Here is a 25,612-nt window from a genome sequence, read left to right as displayed (position 1 = left end):
TCGGAGCCTGCTAAAATCTACAACCGTAAAGTGTGTATTTGTAGACAAAAACACTTCTACTGACTTTTGCTTAAATTAGAAATACTTTGCCTTGCATGATTATTTTGATATAACGTACTTCATGAGTGTGTTGTATAATTTTTACGTATCTTACTTCAAGATCAAGTCAACATTTATTATCCAGCCTTAAATTTGACTTCTTAGTCATATACTATTAGCTTATCATCTTCATCATCATCATCATCATCATCATCATCATCATTATCCCACCACCACCATCACCATCACCACCAACAACAACAACAATACCACCATCATCATCATCATCGTCGTCGTTGTAGTCGCCGTCGTCACCACCACCAGTATCCTCATCATCAACACAACCACCACCAGCACCACCATCGCGTCGTCATCATCATCATCACTATCACATCATCATCATTATCATCAGCGTCACAACCACCACCACCACCATAATCGCCATCATCACTGACGTTTACATCGTTGTCGTCGTCATTATCATCATCATCATCACCGACATCGTCGCCGTGGTTGTAGTCTTCATTGTCACCACCACCACCACCATTACCATCATCATCATCATCATCATCATCATCATTCTAACACATTTTCATCCTCAGGCCTAAAAAAAATACATTTGGTTCGGGTAACCCGACCCTACCTACGGAAAAGGCGCCGACCCTACCGTTTTTATAGTCAGTTTGAAAAAAAAAATGAAAAACTAAATAAAAAATAAAAAAAATTTTTTTTTGTTTTAATTGCTTTTCAATATGTAGTTTAAAACCTTAAATGCTTATACAGAAGATAACTTTAACACCATTCTCCAATGATGAAAATAACATTCTTATATAAAGCCTAATTAAAAAAAAAAAAGCCTACCTACCCTACCTATTTTTGAAAAGGATGAAACCCTAACCAAACAATTTTTTTTTAGGCCTCATCATATTAAACACAAATCAAACAATAATTTCAACGTTTAATCATATCTTCTTCAATAATACTCCAATTGTGTGACATGTTAAATAATAGGCCATTGTATATTCTATCATTTAGGTAACTAAATGTGTTCATTGTTTGGGTATTTCTTTTGAAGCATTTGTCGATAGTGCACCACTCAATTGTAACCACGCCCCTCCCCCAGGTCCGGGGAATAGCGGGGACTTGGACTTTCGTTCCTGCCAAGCCCGGGTAAAATCCCCGTCTTGCGGGGACGAATTGCTGGTAAGATCCCCGTTTAATGCCCTCGCACCCCAGAGACCCTAGGTAAAGCCAATTCCTCGCTATATTTGGCGCGAAGACAAAACCACCGCACTCACACGGCACTGCAGGGCCACCTGGAAGGTAAAAACACGGCCAATTTCCCCGCCTTTCCCCGGTATACCCCCGGACCTGAGGGCCGTGGTTACAATTGACTGGTGCATAAATGATACAATAGTTTTGTAGATAGCATTATAATAATGTAAAATTTATGTAATAGATCATAGAAATTAAAAAAGTCAACGTGTTATTGATACATTTCTATAATACAGAATATAAAAAACAGCTGAGCAAGAATGCCATTGTGAATAAAGAAATAAGTTAAATATTCCATATCAATTAATAATCTCTTAGCGAAGTAAGTACTTAACATTTATCAAATGATATCACATCAAACTAGGAAATTAGTTGATTTAATGAAGGATTCTTTTAAAAAAATGTCCATCAAGTTGAACCGATTATTGCACGTGTTGATTACGGACTGTTGCGTTATAATTAAAAAAGAAAGTTTTCATCCGCGTTCGATATATTTAACAACACCAGCCACAACGACATTGCTGTGTACAGTTTAATCTATTTTAGGATGCAAGTAAATACACAACATAAATCAAAATAACTTTGAATACACATAGAAAGTGGTTGATAATAATTAGTTCCCGGAAAAGTGACATATATTTCTATAAATAGAATGACACTTCCCCATTGATTGTTTCACTGTTTTTCATCAAACATGAATTCCCATAATCAACGCGAACTTTTAACTTATTGTTCACTTTTTGGTGAATTTGAAATCAAGCCCTATAATCGTATCGTTAAACTTGATAACCTTAAATGACGGCGAACTGTCCATATGTTCTCGGATGTCTTTCCTCTCACTGGCAGGTTCCACCGTGCAGTCCCGCATGTCGCATGTAATGGTGTGTGGTATGTTCTTCATCGTCTCCATCAGACTCCGCACCGCCCCCGCTGTCATTGTCACATACCTAAGTGTAATATCGGTGATGGAGGCTGGAGGGAGGAGGTGGAGCTCACCTAGATCTGTCCACCCTATGTCAAGGCGTTGTAACTGAGGGAGACTTGGTAGTGTATCCACAAGTAACTGGACATTCTTAACGCTCTCTAACACAACACGTTGTAGTTTACTCAACCTTTGATCGTGTTTAAATAATCTGAATATGTACATTTCAACATTCGATGATACACTATCTAAGTCACATGTTGTAATATGTGTTGGATCAACCTGCACACGTGTTGTATTGTCTCCCCATATACGCAGACATTCCAGCCTGTGACACTGGGACAGGTCATACTGCCCATCACGGTCACACAGTTCCACTGCTTTGAGGGAGTCGGAGGAGGATGTGATCACCTCCTGCAGCTCTTCCCCATTAATTTGATCATCGCATCCCCAGATGTCTAGTGACTGAATACGTTCCTTGTTTATCATCATCAGCTTTTTTAACACTACGACATCATCGTATCTACGAATACAGAAGTGTGCGAGATAGAGCGGTATGTCACCATAGTTGTTCGCCCTGGCTTCACGGTTCCCGGAGAAAATCCGGTCCTGAAGTAGTCTAGCCTCCATACTGTCGATAAATGGTTGGTATGGAGGTCTAGAACTATTGATCCATGAAGACATTTGTACACCGAGCTCGGGCTTCATTCCACATATGAAAATAAATGTCTGAGAAACATCTCCCAAGATATTTTCCTTATTATCTTGTTCGTACTTGATTGATAGCTGACTGTAGTCGTTTTCATTCAAACATAAATGAAGAGCCGCTAAAAACTCTTGAAGTGTTTTATGAAAGAATGAAAAGTGAGATGATTCCTCGATTAATGAGTTGGATTTCTTCTCCGTGAGTAAGCCCGACTTTAATGCAAATTCAACCTGCTCCCCTCTTAACAAATCGTCGACTGTTGTGTTGCTAAAGACAACAGACGAATCTCTGCACTCTGAATACAAAGTTGTGTATGCCAACTTTGCCAGCGCAAGATAAACCATGGGATTTTGCATGAAGCATTTATGTTTCTTTAATACGGGTGGCAGATCGATTTCCGGAATGTTATGCCCGCTTTGCTTACAACTATGTCTACGTGACAGCATGTTTATAACGCCAGCATAAATGCCACATTTTGAATCGGTTAACGATTTGCCCTCGAACCACAGGCACACCAGCTGGGTGATACTGATAGGTGCTGACAATAATCCTTCAAGATCCTTCGCTGACACCATTTTCATGAAAGCCTCTGGTGTTCGTTCATCCTTATTTCCCTCATTAAGAATGTTGATGATATTTTCCACGAGTTGCTCTGTGTCTGCTGCTCCTTCTATTTCAAGATATTTGTCGATCTTTGAATCCTGCACTCTGAACTGTGACATTCGCCAGGGGCGCGTTGTCGTGAGGAGTGTGGCCTTGTTGGCCGAATTACGGAAAGGGATGACTTTTTCCTCAGTTTTGCAGGTACAGTTTACGTTTTCCGGATGGGTCCATTCGTCGAGGCCGTCAGCTATGATTAAACATGTTTCACTTTCCAGCACCGTCTGTAATAGCCGGTAACCATCATCGGCATCCTTCTCGTGGTAGATTTTACGTATAAGTTGATCCTTGATCATTTCTGCTAGATCACACGTTTTACCTGAATCTCGTAGGGTGACATGAAACAAAAATGCAAACTCTTTGAAGAATTCTGGGTCGGCAAAGCTTGTTTTAATACCGACGTTTTCCTCCGCTGGTAAATACTGGTGGGTCCAATCCAGGGCACACATTACGGAGAATGTAGATTTGCCATTGCCCGGTTCTCCAACAAGGAAAACATTTCTGAGCAACTGAATTTCTTTTATGAAAACATCTGAAAATTTTGCAATTTTTTGACCGCTTTCTTTGTTGTCAATTTTGCCGATTTTTCGATGATCTTTCTCCACAATTTTCGGTGCCACGTAGAATTTCCTGAGTTTGGCGTTCTTTTCTCCGAGAATGGGAGATATCGGCATGTCGGCCAAAGTGGTTCGGTAATGGTTTGCCAAACGTAGTCGTAATCCTGAAGTAAATGTAAAGATGTATCATTAAAAACATAGAAATAAGAACATATACGTTTGCATTATCACAAAACACTTGGTGAGAAAACAGGAATCAGTTTTGTGACAAGACGCTCGGTACAAAAGATAAAAATAAGCAATATCACAAGACCCTTGATGCAGACGGTTAGTAATATCAACAGACGCTTGTAAAGAAGATTAGAAGCAGAATTATCAAAAAGACATCTGTTGCAAAAAATAAGTAGCAGCCTTTAACAAGAGGCCCGGGACCAAAGATAAGAAGCAGCATTATCACAAGATGCTTGTTACAGAAGATAAGTAGCAGCCTTTACCAAGACATTTGGTCCAGAAGATAAGTAACAGCATTATTACAAGACGCTTGGTACATAAAGATAAGAGGCAGAATTATTACAAGACGCTTGTTACAGAAGATAAGAAGCAACATTATCACAAAACGCTTGGTACAGACAATAAAAAGCAGCATTGTCACAAGACGCTCAGTTCAGCAGATAAGAAGTAGCATTATCACAAGACGCTTAGTACAGAAGATAAGTAGCAGCAATATCACAAGACGCTTGTTGCAGAATATACGTAGCAGTATTATCATAAGACGATTAGAAGCAACATTATAAGTATATATCACAAGTTTCCGGTACGGATTAAAGTCCGACCCGGGTGCACATGCGTAAACTGGTAACGAGGCTTGCCGAGTCACCGGCCACGCAACGTGCCCGAGGGTCGGATTTTCCTATTCGGACCGGAAAAACATGATTGATATTTTTTCTTGCACATCTAAAATTATCAAATTGTGGTAAAATTGATATAGAAAACGCACTTATGTACATTTTACGAACCAGCGCGTGCGACATCGTTTACTGACGTCATAAACCGCAATTATTTTAGTTTAGTTTAAACATTTTTATTTTACAACGATTGTGAAACAAGTTATTACAACATTATATTAATCACTCTCGTTGGCACGATATTACGCGAGAGTGTGGTCTTGTGTTGTGGGGAAAACAGGAGAACCCGGAGGAAACCCACTTGTCCGGCTTGGTGAGCACAAACCAAACTCACATGCGCCCAAGCCGGGAATCGAACCCGGGTCGATTAGGTGAGAAGCGAGCGCGCTTACCACTGCGCTAACCGGACAACCAATTATTTTAAATAACTATTGATGTCAAATAGTTACTCTGAAAATCGCGTTTTTTATGATTATTTATTTCCAGTTTTAATCAAAAGTCTTGCATACTTATATATTTGATTGCGCTTTACTGAAATGGTTAAATATACTTTTCATAAACCCAACAATAAAAGAAATAAAAAGTGACACGTGGATGCGCGTGACTCATCTAACATAGGGTTTTTCCAGCACTGGTGACATAACCGGAAACACACGTCCGGTATACAAAAATATCATATGACGCAGGTGATAAGAAGCAGAAATATCACAAGAGCTTGGTAAGAAGAAAGGCAGCAATAGTGTAATGGTTGTATAAGTTAAAAGTTGTATGAGTTCTTATAAGTATCTATCATGTGTTTCCGGTACGGATAGAAAAATCCGACCCGAGGGCACGCGCGTAAGCCGGTAACGAGGCTTTCCGAGTTACCGGTCACGCAGCGTGCACGAGGGTCGGATTTTTCGATCCGGACCGGAAAAACATGATTGATGTTTTTTCTTGCATACCTAAAATTATGAATTAGTGGGAAAATTGACGTAGAAAACGTACTTTAGTACATTTCAGCAAAAAGCGCGTGCGACGTTGTGTACTGACTTCATCAAGCGCAGTCATTTTAAATCACTATCGACGTCAAATAGTTTCTTTAAACATCGCGCTTTTACGATTATTTCTTTTCAATTTAAATTAAAGGTATTGTATACTTATATTTATGATTCCGCTTCATTGAAATTGCATACTATACTTTTCATAAACCATACAATAAAAGAAATAAAAAATGGCGCGTTGTTGCGCGTGACTCATCTTACATGGGGGGTGTAAGATGAGTTTTTCCAGCACCGGTCACATGACCGGAAACACACGTCCGGATAGAACCCCCCCCCCCCCGACTCGATGGCACCTGCGTTGCCAGGTAACGAAGCTTGCCGAATTACCGGCTGCGCAGCGTGCCCGAGAGTCGGATTTTTCGATCTGGAACCGAGGAACCGACACATATGATAGACATTTTTCTAGCATACCTTGAATAACAATATTTTGTGAAAAAATACATGGAAAAGCGCATGTTTGTACATTTTACCAAAAAGGGCGTGCGATGATGTTTACTCACGGCATGACGCGCAGTAAGTTTTATTCACGGCATACGTCAAGAAGTTTCTGAGTATCACGTCTTTTAAGGGTTACTTTTTGTTTTGAAGGTATATTTTAGTAATGTTAATATTTATCGCACTCATCTATTGAAATCTCATAATTATAGTTACATAAAGTGTATAATAAAAGAAATAGAAAGTATAACGTCACAGCGCGTGACTCATCTGGCATCACGGTAGGGGTGCCAGATGGAATTTTCTTGCATACCGGACGTGTGTTTCCGGTCATGTGACCAGTGGTGGAAAAAAACCGTCTTACACACCCCATGTAAGAGGAGTCCCGCGCAACAACGCGCCACTTCTTATTTCTTTTCTTGTATGGAATATGAAAAGTAAATTATTCCATTTCAATAAAGCGCAATTAAATATATAAGTATTCGCGCTTTTGGTGAAATGCACAAAACAAAAGTGCGTTTTCTACGTCAATTTTTCCACAAATTGATAATTTAAGACATGCAAAAAAATAAGCATGTGTTTCCGGTCCGGATCGAAAATTCCGACCCTCGGGCACGCTGCGTGTCCGATAACTCGGAAAGCCTCGTTACCGGCTTACGCGCGTGCCCTAGAGTCGGATTTTTCTATCCGTACCGGAAACACATGATACTTATATTCCAGCACGGCTGACGTCACCGGAAATGCCTATCCGGTGTGCTAGAAATGCAGAGTTTCAACACTATCTTATCTTTCTTAACGAAAGTTAGTGGGCGGAAACCATTTTTCTTTCTTAGAAACAGTGACCTACACCCTACTTCTCATAAGCAACCACAAGCTAGCTCTTTACGTAAGCCACCATACACACAGTTATCCATATCCATATACGTCAATTTGATCAAAAGCATCTCTTACCTTCCTTCAATATCTCCCCTTCGTTCTCAGCACTGATCTTGAAATCGTCTGTTTCCAGCTGTCAACAAAAAAGATCAAGACATTAAGCATCCCATAATTCAAAGGCTATTTTACAAAAAAATATAAATAATAAACTTATATTATAAAGACAATTTGAACGGAAAACAGTTTTACTACATTAGAAAGTGTATGTACGTTGTCATAGAGGTGACATGTGTTAATAAAACTATTTTTTATCTCGTGATCACGACTAAATTACTCGTTCCCACGACTTGCATGCTTTTGCCACGACTTAATAATTTCGAAGCCACCACTTCGTACGTTTAAGACGTGGGAGGGTTCAAACCAGTTGACGATTTGAGTCGTGGGTCTGTCATGGGTCGTGACCCATCGGTACGCAACCTTGGTTTGGCCTCGCTTCTAATAAGGTCAAATAGGGACTCCCACCTACACTTAAGTCCGGTGATCTAATTAGGTACATGGTCAAATAAATATGGATCCCCACCTACACTAAAGTCCGTTGATCTTATTAAATGCAAGGTCAAACAGGGGCCCCAACCATCACAAAAGTCCAGTGAACTAATCAGGTACATGGTCAAATAGGGACCCTACCTACACTAAAGTCCGTTGATCTAATTAGGTGCAAGTTCAAATTGGGCCCCGACCTACACTAAAGTCCGGTAATCTAATTAGGTGCAAGTTCAAATAGGGACCCCTCCTACACTAAAGTCCGTTGATCTAATAAGGTGCAAGTACAAATAGGGACCCTACCTACACTAAAGTCAGTTGATCTAATTAGGTACAAGTACAAATAGGGACCCCACCTACACTAAAGTCAGTTGATCTAATTAGGTACAAGGTCAAATAGGGACCCCACCTACACTAAAGTCCGTTGATCTAATAAGGTGCAAGTACAAATAGGGACCCCACCTACACTAAAGTCTGTTGATCTAATTAGGTGCAAGTACAAATAGGGACCCCACCTACACTAAAGTCTGTTGATCTAATTAGGTGCAAGTTCAAATAGGGACCCCACCTACACTAAAGTCCGGTAATCTAATTAGGTGCAAGTTCAAATAGGGACCCCACCTACACTAAAGTCCGTTGATCTAATAAGGTGCAAGTACAAATAGGGACCCTACCTACACTAAAGTCCGGTGATCTAATTAGGTGCAAGGTCAAATAGGGACCCCACCTACACTAAAGTCCGGTGATCTAATTAGGTGCAAGGTCAAATAGGGACCCTACCTACACTAAAGTCAGTTGATCTAATTAGGTACAAGGTCAAATAGGGACCCCACCTACACTAAAGTCCGTTGATCTAATTAGGTGCAAGTACAAATAGGGACCCCACCTACACTAAAGTCCGTTGATCTAATTAGGTGCAAGTTCAAATAGGGACTACCTACACTAAAGTCCGTTGATCTAATAAGGTGCAAGTACAAATAGGGACCCCACCTACACTAAAGTCCGGTGATCTAATTAGGTGCAAGTACAAATAGGGACCCCTCCTACACTAAAGTCAGGTGATCTAATTAGGTGCAAGTACAAATAGGGGCCCCTCCTACACTAAAGTCAGGTAATCTAATTAGGTACAAGGTCAATTAGGTACCACCACCTACACTAAAGTCAGGTAATCTAATTAGGTGCAAGTACAAATAGGGACCCCACCAACACTAAAGTCCGTTGATCTAATAAGGTGCAAGTACAAATAGGGACCCCACCTACACTAAAGTCCGGTGATCTAATTAGGTGCAAGTACAAATAGGGGCCCGCACCTACACTAAAGTCCGGTGATCTTATTAGGTGCAAGTACAAATAGGTACCCTACCTACACTAAAGTCCGGTGATCTAATTAGGTGCAAGTTCAAATAGGGACCCCACCTACACTAAAGTCCGGTGATCAAATTAGGCGCAAGTTCAAATAGGGACCCCACCTACTCTAAAGTCCGGTGATCTAATTAGGTGCAAGTACAAATAGGGGCCCCACCTACACTTAAGTCCGGTGATCTAATTAGGTGCAAGTACAAATAGGGACCCCACCTACACTAAAGTCCGGTGATCTAATCAGGTGCAAGTTCAAATAGGGACCCCACCTACACTTAAGTCTGCTGAACTAATTAGGTGCAAGTACAAATAGGGACCCCTCCTACACTATAGTCAGGTGATCTAATTAGGTGCAAGTACAAATAGGGACCCCGCCTAAACTAAAGTCAGGTGATCTAATTAGGTGCAAGTACAAATAGGGACCCCTCCTACACTAAAGTCAGGTGATCTTATTAGGTGCAAGTACAAATAGGGGCCCCTCCTACACTAAAGTCAGGTAATCTAATTAGGTACAAGGTCAAATAGGTACCCCCACCTACACTAAAGTCAGGTAATCTAATTAGGTGCAAGTACAAATAGGGATCCCACCTACACTAGGGATCCCACCTACACTAAAGTCCGTTGATCTAATAAGGTGCTAGCACAAATAGGGACCCCACCTACACTTAAGTCCGTTGATCTAATTAGGAGCAAGTACAAATAGGAACCCCACCTACACTAAAGTCCGTTGATCTAATTAGGTGCAAGGTCAAATAGGGACCCCACCTACACTAAAGTCAGGTGATCTAATAAGGTGAAAGTTCAAATAGGGACCCCACCTACACTAAAGTCCGGTGATCTAATTAGATGCAATTTCAAATAGGGACCCCACCTACACTAAAGTCCGGTGATCTAATTAGGTGCAAGTACAAATAGGGACCCCAGCTACTCTAAAGTCCGGTGATATAATAAGGTGCAAGTACAAATAGGGGCCCCACCAACACTTTAGTCTGGTGAACTAATTAGGTGCAAGTACAAATAGGGACCCCTCCTACACTAAAGTCCGGTGATCTAATTAGGTGCAAGTACAAATAGGGACCCCTTCTACACTAAAGTCAGGTGATCTAATTAGGTGCAAGTACAAATAGGGACCCCACCTACACTAAAGTCAGGTGATCTAATTAGGTGCAAGTACAAATAGGGGCCCCTCCTACACTAAAGTCAGGTAATCTAATTAGGTACAAGGTCAAATAGGTACCCCCACCTACACTAAAGTCAGGTAATCTAATCAGGTGCAAGTACAAATAGGGACCTCACCTATACTAAAGTCCCTTGATCTAATAAGGTGCAAGTAAAAATAGGGACCCCACCTACACTAAAGTCCGTTGATCTAATAAGGTGCAAGTTCAAATAGGGACACCACCTTCACTAAAGTCCGTTGATCTAATCAGGTGCAAGTTCAAATAGGGGCCCCACCTACACTAAAGTCAGGTAATCTTATAAGGTGCAAGCACAAATAGGGGCCCCACCTGCACTAAAGTCCGTTGATCTAATAAGGTGCAAGTACAAATAGGGACCCCACCTACAATCAAGTCTGTTGATCTAATTAGGTGCAAGTACAAATAGGGACCCCACCTACACTAAAGTCAGGTGATCTAATTAGGTGCAAGTACAAATAGGGACCCATCCTACACTAAAGTCCGTTGATCTAATTAGGTGCAAGTACAAATAGGAACACCACCTACACTAAAGTCTGTTGATCTAATTAGGTGCAAGTAAAAATAGGAACCCACCACCTACACTAAAGTCAGGTGATCTGATAATGTGCAAGTTCAAATATGGACCCCACCTACCCTAAAGTATGGTGAACTAATTAGGTGCAAGTAAAAATAGGGACCCCTTCTACACTAAAGTCAGGTGATCTAATTAGGTGCAAGTACAAATAGGGGCCCGCACCTACACTAAAGTCCGTTGATCTAATTAGGTGCAAGTTCAAATAGGGACCCCACCTACACTAAAGTCCGTTGATCTAATAAGGTGCAAGAACAAATAGGGACCCCACCTACACTAAAGTCCGTTGATCTAATAAGGTGCAAGTTCAAATAGGGACCCTACCTACACTTAAGTCCGTTGATCTAATAAGGTGCAAGTTCAAATAGGGACACCACCTACACTAAAGACCGTTGATCTAATAAGGTGCAAGTTCAAATAGGGACCCCACCTACACTTAAGTCAGGTAATCTTATAAGGTGCAAGTTCAAATAGGGGCCCCACCTACACTAAAGTCCGGTGATCTAATAAGGTGCAAGTACAAATAGGGACCCCACCTACATTAAAGTCAGGTGATCTAATTAGGTACATGGTCAAATAGGTACCCCCACCTACACTAAAATCAGGTGAACAATTAGGTACAAGGTCAAATAGGGACTCCACTACACTAAAGTCCGGTGATCTAATTAGGTAAATGGTCAAATAGGTACCCCCACCTACACTAAAATCAGGTGATCAATTAGGTACAAGGTCAAATAGGTACCCCCACCTACACTAAAATCAGGTGATCAATTAGGTACAAGGTCAAATAGGTACCCCCACCTACACTAAAATCAGGTGATCAATTAAGTACATGGTCAAATAGGTACCCCCACCTACACTAAAATCAGGTGATCAATTAGGTACAAGGTCAAAAAGGTACCCCCACCTACACTAAAATCAGGTGATCAATTAGGTACATGGTCAAATAGGTACCCCCACCTACACTAAAATCAGGTGATCAATTAGGTACAAGGTCAAATAGGTACCCCCACCTACACTAAAGTCAGGTGATCTAATTAGGTAAATGGTCAAATAGGTACATCCACCTACACTAAAGTCAGGTGATCTAATTAGGTACATGGTCAAATAGGCACCCCCACCTACACTAAAGTCAGGTGATCTAATTAGGTACAAGGTCAAATAGGTACCCCCACCTACACTAAAGTCAGGTGATCTAATTAGGTACAAGGTCAAATAGGTACCCCTACCTACACTTAAGTCAGGTGATCAAATTAGGTACATGGTCAAATAGGTACCCCCACCTACAATAAAGTCAGGTGATTTAATTAGGTGCACGGTCAAAAAAGGGCCCCACCAGCACTAAAATCTGGTGATCTAATTAGGTACAAGGTCCAATAGGTACCCCCACCTACACTAAAGTCAGGTGATCTAATTAGGTACAAGGTCAAATAGGTACCCCCACCTACACTAAAGTCAGGTGATCTAATTAGGTACATGGTCAAATAGGGACCCCACTACACTAAAGTCCGGTGATCTAATTAAGTGCAAGATCAAATAGGGACCTCAACTATACTAAATCCCGGTGATCTAATTAGGTGCAAGCTCAAATAGGTACACCCGATTACACTAAAGTCAGGTGATCTAATTAGGTGCACGGTCAAAAAGGGGCCCACCTACACTAGAGTCCGGTAGTCTAATTAGGTGCAGTTGTCAAATTAGGACCACCACAGACACTAAAGTCCATTGATTTAATTAGGTGCATGGTCAAATAGGGACCCTACAAATACTAAGTCCAGGAATCAATTAGATGCAATGTTAAATAGGGACCCCACCTACACTAAAGTCCGGTGATCTAATTAGATGCAAGGTCAAATAGGGGCCCCCACCTACACTTTAGTCAGGTGATCTAATTAGGTACATGGTCAAATAGGGACCCCACCTACACTAAAGTCCAGTGATCTAATTAAGTGCAAGGTCAAATAGGGACTTCACCTACACTAAAGTCTGGTGATCTTATTAGGTGCAAGGTCAAATAGGGACCCCACCAATACTAAAGTCCAGTAATCAATTTAGATGCAATGTCAAATAGGGACCCCACCTACACTAAAGTCCGGTGATCTAATTAGATGCAAGGTCAAATAGGGCCCCTCCTACACTTAAGTCTGGTGATCTAATCAGGTACAGGTCAAATAGGGACCACCCCTACACTAAAGTCCAGTGATCTAATTAAGTGCAAGGTCAAATAGGGACCTCACCTACACTAAAGTCTGGTGATCTTATTAAGAGCAGGGTCAAATAGGGACCCCACCAACACCAAAGTCTGGTGATCTAATTAGGTGCAAGGTAAAATAAGGGCCCCCACCTACACTAAAATCGGGTGATCTAATTTGGTTCAAGGTCAAATAGGCACCCCCCACAAAAACTTCAGTCCGGTGATCCTATTAGGTGCAAGGTCAAATATGTCCCCCACCAACACAAAGGTCCGGTAATCTGATTAGACGTAAGGTCAAATAGGGACCCCCCCATAATAATACACTAACTTCCAGTGTTCTTATTAGGTGCAATGTAAAATAGGGACCCCACCTACACTAAAGTCCAGGATTCTTATCAGGTGCCCCACCTACACTAAAGTCCGGTGATGTAATTAGATGCAAGGTCAAATAGGGGCCCCACCTACACTAAAGTCTGGTGATCTAATTAAGTGCATGGTCAAATAGGGACCCGACCTACACTAAAGTCCGATGATCTAATTAGGTACAAGGTTAAAAAGGGGCCCCAAAGAACACTATAGTCCGGTTATTTAATTAGGTGCAATGTCGAATATGGACACCAACCTACACTTTGGTGCAATGGCATTTAGGGGTTTTCACCTTTACTTAACTCCGGTAATCTAATTAGGTGCAAGGCCATATAGGGGTTCCCACCAACACTAAAGTCCGGAAATCTGTTAAGGTGCAAGGCCATATAGGGGTTCCCTCCAACACTAAAGTCTGGTGATCTAATTAGGTACAAGGTCAAATAGGGGCCCCACCTACACTAAAGTCCGGTGATCTAATTAGGTAAAAGGTCAAAAAGGGTCCACATCTACAGTAAAGTCCGGTGATCTTATTATGTGCAAGGTCAAATAGTGCCCCACCTACAGAAAGTCAGGTGATCTAATTAAGTGCAAGGTCAAATAGGGACGCCCACTTACATTAAAGTCTGTTGATCTAATTAAGTGCAAGGTCAAATAGGGACGCCCACTTACATTAAAGTCTGTTGATCTAATTAAGTGCAAGGTCAAATAGGGACACCCACTTACATTAAAGTCTGTTGATCTAATTAAGTGCAAGGTCAAATAGGGACGCCCACTTACATTAAAGTCTGTTGATCTAATTAAGTGCAAGGTCAAATAGGGACACCCACTTACATTAAAGTCTGTTGATCTAATTAAGTGCAAGGTCAAATAGGGACACCCACTTACATTAAAGTCTGTTGATCTAATTGCAAGGTCAAATAAGGACCCTCATCTGCACAAAAGTCTGTAAATCTTATTAGGTGCAAGGTCAAATAGGGACCCCTACCTACACTAAAGTCTGGTGATCTAATTAGGTGGATCAAATAGGGACCCCACCTACACTAAAGTATGTTGATCTAATTAAGTGGAAGGTCAAATAGGGCCCCGACCTACACTAAAGTCTGTTGAACTAATTAAGTGGAAGGTCAAATAGGGCCCCGACCTACACTAAAGTCTGTTGAACTAACTAAGTGGAAGGTCAAATAGGGACCCCACCTTCACTTAAGTATATTGATCTAATTAAGTGGAAGGTCAAATAGGGCCCCGACCTACACTAAAGTCTGTTGAACTTATTAAGTGGAAGGTCAAATAGGGACCCCACCTTCACTTAAGTATATTGATCTAATTAAGTGGAAGGTCAAATAGGGCCCCGACCTACACTAAAGTCTGTTGAACTTATTAAGTGGAAGGTCAAATAGGGACCCCACCCTCACTAAAGTCCGGTGGTTTAATTAAGTACACGGTAAAATAAAGACCCCACCTACACTAAAGTCCGGTGATCTGATAAAGTGGAAGGTCAAGAAGGGACCCCCCTCGCCTACAGTAAAGTCCGTTGATATAATTAAGTGCAAGGTTGAATAGGGGCCCCCACCTACACTTAAGTCTAGTGATCTGATTAGGTGCAAGGTCAAACCATACTATTCCAAATTGTGTTCAATAAACTCACACCTGAACCGCATAAAAGGTATTCCACACGATATAATTTGCAGACAAATATCTTTGCAGGAGTTTATCGAATCTGATACAAAAAAGTACACGTGCAATCATACCTTCAATCAGTTGATTCTCAGGTCGGTATACTAGTTTCCTTATGTCCTCTAGGATATAAGTTCATACCTGTTGAAGCACTTTTTCGCTTTTTTGAGCTTAGGGTATGCTAGTTCAATTGTGTCCCCTAACATGATAAGTCATACTCGGGTGCGCACATGCGCAGAAGTTGGCAGTCAAGTTCAAAAGTCGTCTGCGAGGTTTCACCGTACATAATATTTTTTTTTTTTTTTCTTCTCAATATATTCATACCTGAACTACACAAAAAATAGTGCACACGTTATAATTCAAAAGTGCCCTTCCATCAAGTTGATATGTATTTCTACACGCGTCAACAAATTTGATACAAAAAGTAATCTTTTACTCATACCATTTCTCGTTCCTGTTCTGTGGCGTGTTGTGCCTTACATTGGTATGCTAGTTCAGCTGTGTTCCCTATCATGTAAAGTCATACCTCTTTAATCTGTTCCACAGAATGTGGTGCCCTAATTCGGTATGCTAGTTCAGTTGTGTTCTCTATCATGTAAAGTCATACCTGTTTAATCTGTTCCACGGAATGTGGTACTATGTGCCGGTATTCTAGTTCAGTTGTGTCATCTATCATGTAACGTCATACCTGTTTAATCTGTTCCACGGCATGTCGTACCTAGGGTCGGTATGCTAGTTCAATTGTGGCCTCTATCATGGAAAGCCATACCTGTTTAATCTGTTTCGCGGCTTGTTGTGCCTTTGGCCAGTATGCTAGTTCAATTTTGCCATCTCTCTTGTAAAGTCATACCTGTATAATCTGTTTAGTCCGCTAAAATGTAAATTTGTACCTTCTTAAGCTGTTCCGCAGCGTGTAGAGCCTCAGGTCGGTTTGCTAGTTCAGTCTTATCCTCCAGCAGGGTGCGTAGCTTGACCAGAAAGTCCACTAGTTCTGTTTTCTTGACCCTCTGGTCATGGGAATGGCGTATGCGTCGACCAATGTCCCGAACCTTAAATGTAATGTTTGAAATAAGTACTGTCTAACATAGCTTGTAGTTGTGGTGAAGATGGCACAAATTGAAATGCATACTATCATGCAATATGTAGTAACTATATATTCACTTTAAGACTTCTTGGTTGTTTGGATTAGAGTAAAGAATGTACAAAATAATCAGAGCAACTTCAAGTGAATACTGAAACATTCTACACTTATTATGAACATTCTTAAAAGCTGAATTCTCACAGATTGACTGTTTAGGCCACGTTTTTATGTTTTGTCTGGGAATTAGCCAATGTTTGCGTTAATGTCTGGAAACCAGTGATATAAGACTGCTGACAAATGATCTGATCTGGGGGTTTTTCATATTATTTTGTTCGAAAATTGATGTTTAATGGCTAAAAATGTTAGTAACGCTTTTAGAAACAAGAGGCCCGAAAGGGCCTATGCTCTACTGGCATGGCTTTTGTGATCATATCAATCTACAGCATGTATGTATGGGTAAAAGGCAACAGACATATAGTTTATGTTTTGTGTTTGGGTTACCTGAAAACGTAGCACGTTCAACATCTGAGCCCAGAAAGTATTGTAAGCAGATTAGTTGCATGAACTATTTTAACAGTGCTCCAGCCAGGATTTGAAAAGGGCAGGGTGCTAGGTTAAAAAGGTCACTTTCAATGAGCCTTGATCGGGCACTTGCAAGGGCCAATGTTGAATTCTTATTGTGTATTTGTTGTAATTACTTTCAATCCTAATAGTTAGTTATGAATACCTTAGCTGTTTTCTTTAATTTAGTGTCAAAACTATTTATATTTATTATTTTCATACTTATTTCTGAAAATTGACTCTGTCAAACAAAAGGGCACAGCAGGGTGTAGTAAAGGGCAGCAGGGTGCTGGAAAAGGGCAGCCGGGTGCCCCACCCTGCTATTTAGGCCTAGCTGGAGCACTGTTTTAATATGTGCCAAGTAAAAGTCATCTGACAAAAAAAAATGCTTTAAAAACTGTACTTACAGTAAAAATTTCTGTAGTTTTAAAAGTTAAACAAGATCTGTCACAGTATGTGACGAATGCCCCCGAATGTGACATTGACCTACGAACAAGGTCAGTACATGAAAAGTTGATCTTGCCTTTACGTGTCAAATATATATGGCAAGATATTTTAAATTGCCTCTGAACATAAAAAAAATACCACCCATACTTGACAACCTACACTGTTATGTCCTTATATTCAGAATTCCCTTGTGAATAAACACTTAGTGTATCTTTCACCTTAGAGGTAGGAACACGGGTCTTGCACATGACACGTCGTCTTCGTATGTGGAACACATGTAGCAAGTTATTTTAAAATCTGTCCATACTAGAGAAAGTTACAGCCCGGACACGACAACCTATACCCTAGATGTCCTTGTATGCAGCACTCCATTGTGAATAAACACTAAGTGTGACCTTGACCTTTGAGGTAGGGACACGGGTCTTGCACGTGACACGTCGTCTTGGTATGTGGAATACATGTGGCAAGTTATTTTAAAATCTGTCCATACAAGGGAAAGTTACAGCCCGGACACGACAACTTATACTCTATGTCCTTATATATATGCAGCACTCCATTGTGAATAAACACTATGTGTGACCTTGACCTTTGAGGCAGGGACACGGGTCTTGCAGACGACACGTCGTCTTGGTATGTGGAACACATGTGGCAAGTAATTTTAAAATCTGTCCATACAAGAGAAAGTTACAGCCCGGACACGACAACCTATACTCTATGTCCTTATATGCAGCACTCCATTGTGAATAAACACCAAGTGTGACCTTGACTTTCAAAGTAGGGACACGGGTCTTGCACGCGACACGTCGTCTTGGTATGTGGAACACATGTGGCAAGTTATTTTAAAATCTGCCCATACAAGGGAAAGTTACAGCCCGGACATGACAACCTATACTCTATGTCCTTATATGCAGCACTCCATTGTAAATAAACACTAAGTGTGACCTTGACCTTTGAGGTAGGGACACGGGTCTTGCACATGACACGTCGTCTTCGTATGTGGAACACATGTAGCAAGTTATTTTAAAATCTGTCCATACTAGAGAAAGTTACAGCCCGGACACGACAACCTATACCCTATGTCCTTGTATGCAGCACTCCATTGTGAATAAACACTAAGTGTGACCTTGACCTTTGAGGTAGGGACACGGGTCTTGCACGTGACACGTCGTCTTGGTATGTGGAATACATGTGGCAGGTTATTTTAAAATCTGTCCATACAAGGGAAAGTTACAGCCCGGACACGACAACTTATACTCTATGTCCTTATATATATGCAGCACTCCATTGTGAATAAACACTATGTGTGACCTTGACCTTTGAGGCAGGGACACGGGTCTTGCACACGACACGTCGTCTTGGTATGTGGAACACATGTGGCAAGTAATTTTAAAATCTGTCCATACAAGAGAAAGTTACAGCCCAGACACGACAACCTATACTCTATGTCCTTATATGCAGCACTCCATTGTGAATAAACACCAAGTGTGACCTTGACTTTTAAAGTAGGGACACGGGTCTTGCAGACGACACGTCGTCTTGGTATGTGGAACACATGTGGCAAGTTATTTTAAAATCTGCCCATACAAGGGAAAGTTACAGCCCGGACATGACAACCTATACTCTATGTCCTTATATGCAGCACTCCATTGTAAATAAACACTAAGTGTGACCTTGACCTTTGAGGTAGGGACACGGTTCTTGCACGCGACATGTCGTCTTGGTATGTGGAACACATGTGGCAAGTTATTTTAAAATCTGTCCATACAAGAGAAAGTTACAGCCCGGACACGACAACCTATACTCTATGTCCTTATATGCAGCACTCCATTGTGAATAAACACTATGTGTGACCTTGACCTTTGAGGTAGGGACACGGGTTTTGCACGCGACACGTCGTCTTGGTATGTGGAACACATTTGGCAAGTTATTTTAAAATCTGTCCATACAAGGGAAAGTTACAGCCCGGACACGCCAACCTATACTCTATGTCCTTATATGCAGCACTCCATTGTGAATAAACACTAAGTGTGACCTTGACCTTTGAGGTAGGGACACGGGTCTTGCACGCGACACGTCGTCTTGGTATGTGGAACACATGTGGCAAGTTATTTTAAAATCTGTCCATACAAGGGAAAGTTACAGCCCGGACACGACAACCTATACTCTTATGTCCTTATATGCAGCACTCCATTGTGAATAAACACTAAGTGTGACCTTGACCTTTGAGGTAGGGACACGGGTCTTGCACGCGACATGTCGTCTTGGTATGTGGTACACATGTGGCAAGTTATTTTAAAATCTGTCTATACAAGAGAAAGTTACAGCCCGGACATGACAACCTATACTCTATGTCCTTATATGCAGCACTCCATTGTGAATAAACACCAAGTGTGACCTTGACCTTTGAGGTAGGGACACGAGTCTTGCACGCCACACGTCGTCTTGGTATGTGGAACACATGTGGCAAGTTATTTTAAAATCTGTCCATACAAGGGAAAGTTACAGAGCCGGACGGACGGACGGACTGTGCGATTTTAATATGCCCACATTCGGGGGCATAAAAAAGTTGGTCAAAAGGTCAAAGTCAAGGGCAGCCTAGGAAAACATTGATCAATTTGAACAAACATTCACAATCAATTGTGCTGAGATGGATGCACGAACACACAAAAAGATTTTCAAACCTTTCCAGATTTATGTTTACCAAACCTGTGAACCCTGGGTGTGGCCAGTAATGACACCAGGTGCATCACTTAAACATTCACAACCAATTTTGTTAAGATGAATGCGCAAACTACAGAACTTAAAGCTAAAAAATGGCCTTTAGGCTTTCAACAAGAACAAGGCAGAGTAATTCACAAAATCAACTGCAGAAGCAAAAAGCAAATTGTCTCTCAAAATCCTAGACTTGCAAATTGTCTCCCTTAACTCTAGACTTAAATTTACATGTACATGTAAACTTGGCTAAAATTAGAATTCGCTCATGCAGACCTGGCTAAAAATAGAAAGCATTTCTTGAAACCTTTCATGGCCCATAATCTAGGCATTTATGGGCGGATCTGGCTGGTTTTCGAAAGGAACCGAGCTCTAATGGATATCTAGATACTGTACAAGTTTCATCGAGATACAATCAAAACTGAAGACTGTATCGTGTTCACAACCAATTGTTTACAGACGCACGAACGCACGACCGCACGGATGCACATACTACGTACACATTACCATCGCATAAGCTCTTCTGGCCTTTGGCCAGTAGAGCTAAAAACGAGTTTTTTTTGCTGTTTTTTAGTGAATTATCTTATATGACCGAACTAAATGTAGTGATGCCCAAATAAGCTGATTCTGGGACAAAAATAAATAAATAAAAGTCAAAACTGTCAATCTGTGAGAGTGCAGCTTTAAAGTCATCGAAATCGCATAATATGATTATAGTATGATTCATATGTTTACCTCTGTTAACAAATTTGACTGTGTTGCAACGATAAACGACAGCTTGTTCTGGAAATCCTCGCAATTCATCATGACGCTGATCACGCCGTTGAAGTCACTGTCTTTGATGGAGGACACGGTTTTGTAGCCATCAGGAGGAAGGAAACACTTGGCTATCTCCCAGGGAATGGTGCTCCATTTGTCTGCGTTCGTGTTCTTCCAGGATGGTCCCGAAAACCTGTGATGTTGAACTATTTCATCACGGACGCCTTCACAAATCCCATTTGGACAAGGAACATACTGTTTTGAAGGGCCGTTATGAAATTTGCAGTTTTTTTTACTTGTGCATATCTTAGGAGTGGAGCACTTCAACACGTTCTCGGTGAAACATTGTACACATGTTGCCCCGCCTGGAAGACCCTTGGATGTTCTAACGTTGTTATAGATGTCCTGGTGAACGCATGTCAGCACCTCCTCCACAAAAATTTGTAAACCCTCCTTGGTGATGTTGAGGGCGAGGGCGGCCTTGATCCAGTTTTGGACCTCCTCTTCCCTCAACGAATCCCGATAAGAGGCCATTGTTTTGCCATTAGACTGTATTCAATAACTGGTAAAAGAAACAAGTCACTGAGTATAACTTACATTATAAAAGTCCCCTTCAGATTCTTATACAATTTACTAGCATAAATTAGAGCTGCACTCTCACAAATTTAATGTTTTGGCAACTTATTTATTATCTTGGAATGAGCGAATTTTTGCGTAAATATCTACAAACTAGTGATATAAGACTGCTGACAAAAGATCAGATCGCAGATGTTCATATTTCCGACAAAAATTGATGTTTTATGGCTAAAGAGTTACTAACGGTTTAAGAAAAACACATTTTTTTAACTAAACTATGAAAATCTGCGATCTGATTTTTGTAAGCAGTCGTATATCACTAGTTTCCATTCATTTTGATATAAATTGGGACGTTCCAAGACAATTTTTTTTTTTGAGTTGTCAAAACGTTCAATCTGTGAGAGTGCATCTTTAAGAAAATGTTGAAATAGCCACCACATTTTTCACGACATTTTTGCTGTTATTATAGGACCCTTATAAATTGTAGTAAATTGATTCTTTATGTTGGCATGGCAACCAATAAAATAAAATGATGTGCATGATATTCGGACGGACATCCCCTATGGTGGAATCCGTAGGGGGTTAAAATTATTACATATTATACAGCATAAAATTATTTAAGTAATAACCATTGTAATGGTTCACGGTTATTTTTTTTACCAAAATAAACAATTTAATGCGATGCAGTCGCATAACTCTTTATTTTGGTAAATACATACTGACATAACCCTTAAAGCTGCACTCTCACAGATTTACCAATTTTACAACATTTTCTTTTGTCTTGGAAACAGCATTTTTTGCAAACCAATGACATAAGATTGCTGACAAAAAATCGGATCGTAGATTTTTATATTTCCGCTCGAACACCAATGTTTTATGGTTAAAACCATTACTTATGGTTTAAGAAAAATGCATAAAAAAATCATTTTTTTTAACTTAAATATAAAAATCTATGATCCAATTTTTTGTCAGCAGTCTTATATAACTGTTTTTTATGCATTTTCGCAAATATTGGCTTATTCAAAGACAACGAATAAAAAAGTTGACAAAACGTTCAATCTGTGAGAGTGCAGCTTTAAATCAGCTTAGTATTTGACATAATATTTTGTCTACTGGTTCAGCCCCTATAACAGCTGACTGCTAATTTACTTAAGTGGATGTACTGCAGATTTTAAAAATACTGTCATCCCATTGGGCAAAAATATAATTTTGACCTCTAATCGCAGGTTCGATTAGTATATACAAATTTATTTTAGCTCGATTGTGACGAAAGTTAAGCTTATAAAATCACTGCCGGGTCCGTTTCCTGGGCAGAAACCAGTACTGTGTCCATTCTGAGAGGCCATGAGAAAGTACTCCTGGTGGGGATTGAACCCCTTGGGTGAGAGGCAGGCATCTTAACCACTAGACCACTCTCACCCTGATGGGGATCAAACCCAAAACCTCTTGGATGAGAGGCGGACACCTATACCACTAGACAACTCTCACCCCTATCGTGATAAATCCAATCTATGGAACCCATAGCATCATCACTCAGGTGAACGAGAATGATTAAATTGATGCTGATCCGTGGTCTAGTGGTACCGCACTTGACTATCAATCTATGGGTAGGAGGTTCGACTCCCATGCAGGCCTACAGCCTATAATATATACATGTAGTAGTATCAGCAGATAAGGTAAATGAAATTATAAAACTATGCTTCATTCACTTTTTTTTCAGTATATGTGTAGATGCATTGTTATCTTATAATACAGTATTATTCATTATATTTATAGTTATCCTTCTTACCTGATTTATATGTTTGTTGTATAACATTTACGTAAAGTTTTATTCTATAAGACTGTATGTTTCTTTGTATATGTTCTGATTATCATGTGTCATGTGTCTTCATATCAGAGGAAAAAGAATCTCTCCTTACTTTTCTACATGACATGTTAGAATAATTAATGCGATTGTGTTAAAAATAAGGTACAGTACAGCCTTTTAGCTCACTGTTAATATCTAAATAATGCAGGGCTTTCTCTGGCCATTTTGGGAAAAAGACCCTGGACATTTTGGGAAATTTTGCGTCATGATAATGCCGAAATTGGGAAATTGTACAGTTAAAAGAAAAAGCTGTGTAGTCTCCTGAGAATTAGGAAATGATTTAATATTAGTTTATTTTCCCTTTAAAGGACCCAAAATGGCTGAAATATCAATCCTTTGGTTGTAAATATCTATTGCAATAAATCATGACAGATAATATTTCATGCTGATCTCTGAATGTGATGAAAATCAATGATTTCCGAGATCTATATCAAAAAAACTTTACATGACATGACTTATTAGGAAGTTGCAAATGAACCAATACAGATAAAAAAGACTTTCTAAAAAAAAAAAATTCTTTTATTGGTATTTTTTTCTGAAGATTGGAAAAAATACCTTACATTTTGCTTTGGGAATGGGTCTGATAGTCGGACCCTTGGGTACTATAGAAAAAGCCATGTAATCATACACCAAATTGATGATTATGTGTTACTATGATTCACAGCCTATATAAATAAGTATGCGCTTGGATACCAGGATGATTTTTCACAAAGCTTATGCACCAGTCAATTGTAACCACGCCCCCCCCCAGGTCCGGGGAATAGCGAGGACTTTGACTTTCGGTCCAGCCACCCCCGGTTAAATACCCGCTCTGCGAGGACGAACAGATGGCAAATTCTCTGCCAAATGCCCCCGCACCCCAGGGACCCTAGTTAAGGCCCATTCCCCGCTATATTTAAAGCGAAGACAAAACCACCACATTCACCCGGCACTGCAGGGCCACCTGAAAGGTAAAAACACGGCCCATTTCCCCGGTATACCCCCGGACCTGGGGGGCCGTGGTTACAATTGACTGGTGCATTAATAATTAAAAGGCTGGTTTCTTACTATAAAAACAATAAAACATAAATTGAACCAAAATGCAATACTTTTGTCATAGAGAATGACAATGCATATATGTATAACTACATGTATGATAAACAAGTCTAATTTCATCTATTCATCATATTTGTGCAACCGTTATGGATGAATGAGTACAGTAGATGCGATATAATCAGAACGTATTTTGTTAATTCTAAGCCTTTTCCTCTTTAATTACTTATCTATTATTTTCCCCTCTCTAACCAGTATGTATATACATATGTAATTGTTTATTTGGAGGTCTTAATGGGATAATGACTTTCAAAGTTTGAGCAGTATACATACACGTAAAACGAAAGCAGTAAGAACATGAAAATATACGTGAAATGAAACATGATTTTCAAATATTAAACTCAATTAATATGGTTTTGCATTTCCTTAATGTCTCTGATTACACACATAATGTGATGCTGATCTGAAAAGTTGTTGAATTGTGTTAAAAAAAATCAAAACTCACATTTACGGCCGCCATTAAAGCAAATACGTGACGAACATTTAACATAGCGCATGCGCGAAAACATTTGGGCGTCAACCGTAACAACTCGGCTTTCTCCGGCAAGGTTCAAGATAGTGGACCGGCAAGCTTCGGGATAGACCTCGTTAATTGTAGTAAGGATAAGTATTGTATTAAAATCAAAGCGCTTAAAGCGTTGAATGGCCGTCGGCCTGCAATGTTATGTGAGTACAGTCATGTAATTGTAAAAAAATAATTATTAAATTAAATTATAACATAAAAATCTAAAGATAGTATATAAGTAAGTATATGAGTAGCTCAACTTTAAGAGTTTTATGTTGATTCTCAATTAGATCATGTAGTATAAGTCACTTGAAATGTGGAATACGCCAAATAGTTACGTATAAGGTATGGAGTAATTCTAAATATCACATTAAACCTTATCTGGAGCTTTGGTTTTTATAAACAATGCACTGCCACGGATAAATCATTAATGAATTTTAGTAATATCTACACTTCAATTCAAACTTGACTAAGGCTTATTTAATTTACTTCCAGGGTATGCCAGCTTAACCAAATGCATCCCAAATAAATGCATTGAACATATTAATTAGGTTTATGTGTTAGGCCTACTTCTACAACGACAAATACCTCTGGATCGAATCACCCGAATATTATTTAATCCCTGTATGTTTGATGTACATGTATCTTAATAATGCCCTCAACCAATGCCACAAAATGAACAGAGTAC

At 40.1% G+C, this 25,612-nt stretch overlaps 1 protein-coding gene across 1 annotated transcript; it reads right to left on the bottom strand.

The window, feature by feature from the left end:
- Positions 1–984: 984 nt before the first annotated feature.
- Positions 985–24,926, bottom strand: LOC128245410 (uncharacterized). The gene is made up of 5 exons (XM_052963552.1): positions 24,865–24,926; positions 20,861–21,446; positions 16,215–16,373; positions 7,494–7,551; positions 985–4,323 (listed from the first exon to the last, which is right to left on the bottom strand). The coding sequence occupies exons 2-5, from the start codon at positions 21,416–21,418 to the stop codon at positions 2,048–2,050; spliced, it is 3,051 nt and encodes a 1,016-aa protein (XP_052819512.1). The 5' UTR covers positions 21,419–21,446; positions 24,865–24,926; the 3' UTR covers positions 985–2,047.
- Between the last annotated feature and the right edge of the window lie 686 nt (positions 24,927–25,612).

Source organism: Mya arenaria, chromosome 9, assembly GCF_026914265.1.
Source record: "Mya arenaria isolate MELC-2E11 chromosome 9, ASM2691426v1".
Classification (NCBI taxonomy): Eukaryota; Metazoa; Mollusca; class Bivalvia; order Myida; family Myidae; genus Mya; species Mya arenaria.
The sequence above is the reverse complement of the archived record's forward strand: the minus strand, read 5'-3'. Positions and strand labels throughout refer to the sequence as shown.

Excerpts from the sequence above, each read along its gene's own strand:
- LOC128245410 (XM_052963552.1), bottom strand. The coding sequence starts at position 21,418 with ATGGCCTCTTATCGGGATTCGTTGAGGGAAGAGGAGGTCCAAAACTGG. Across the intron at positions 7,552-16,214 it reads CTGCGGAACAGCTTAAGAAG|CTGGAAACAGACGATTTCAA; the intron begins GTACAAATTTAC and ends TTTTGTTGACAG. Across the intron at positions 4,324-7,493 it reads AGGGGAGATATTGAAGGAAG|GATTACGACTACGTTTGGCA; the intron begins GTAAGAGATGCT and ends CATTTACTTCAG.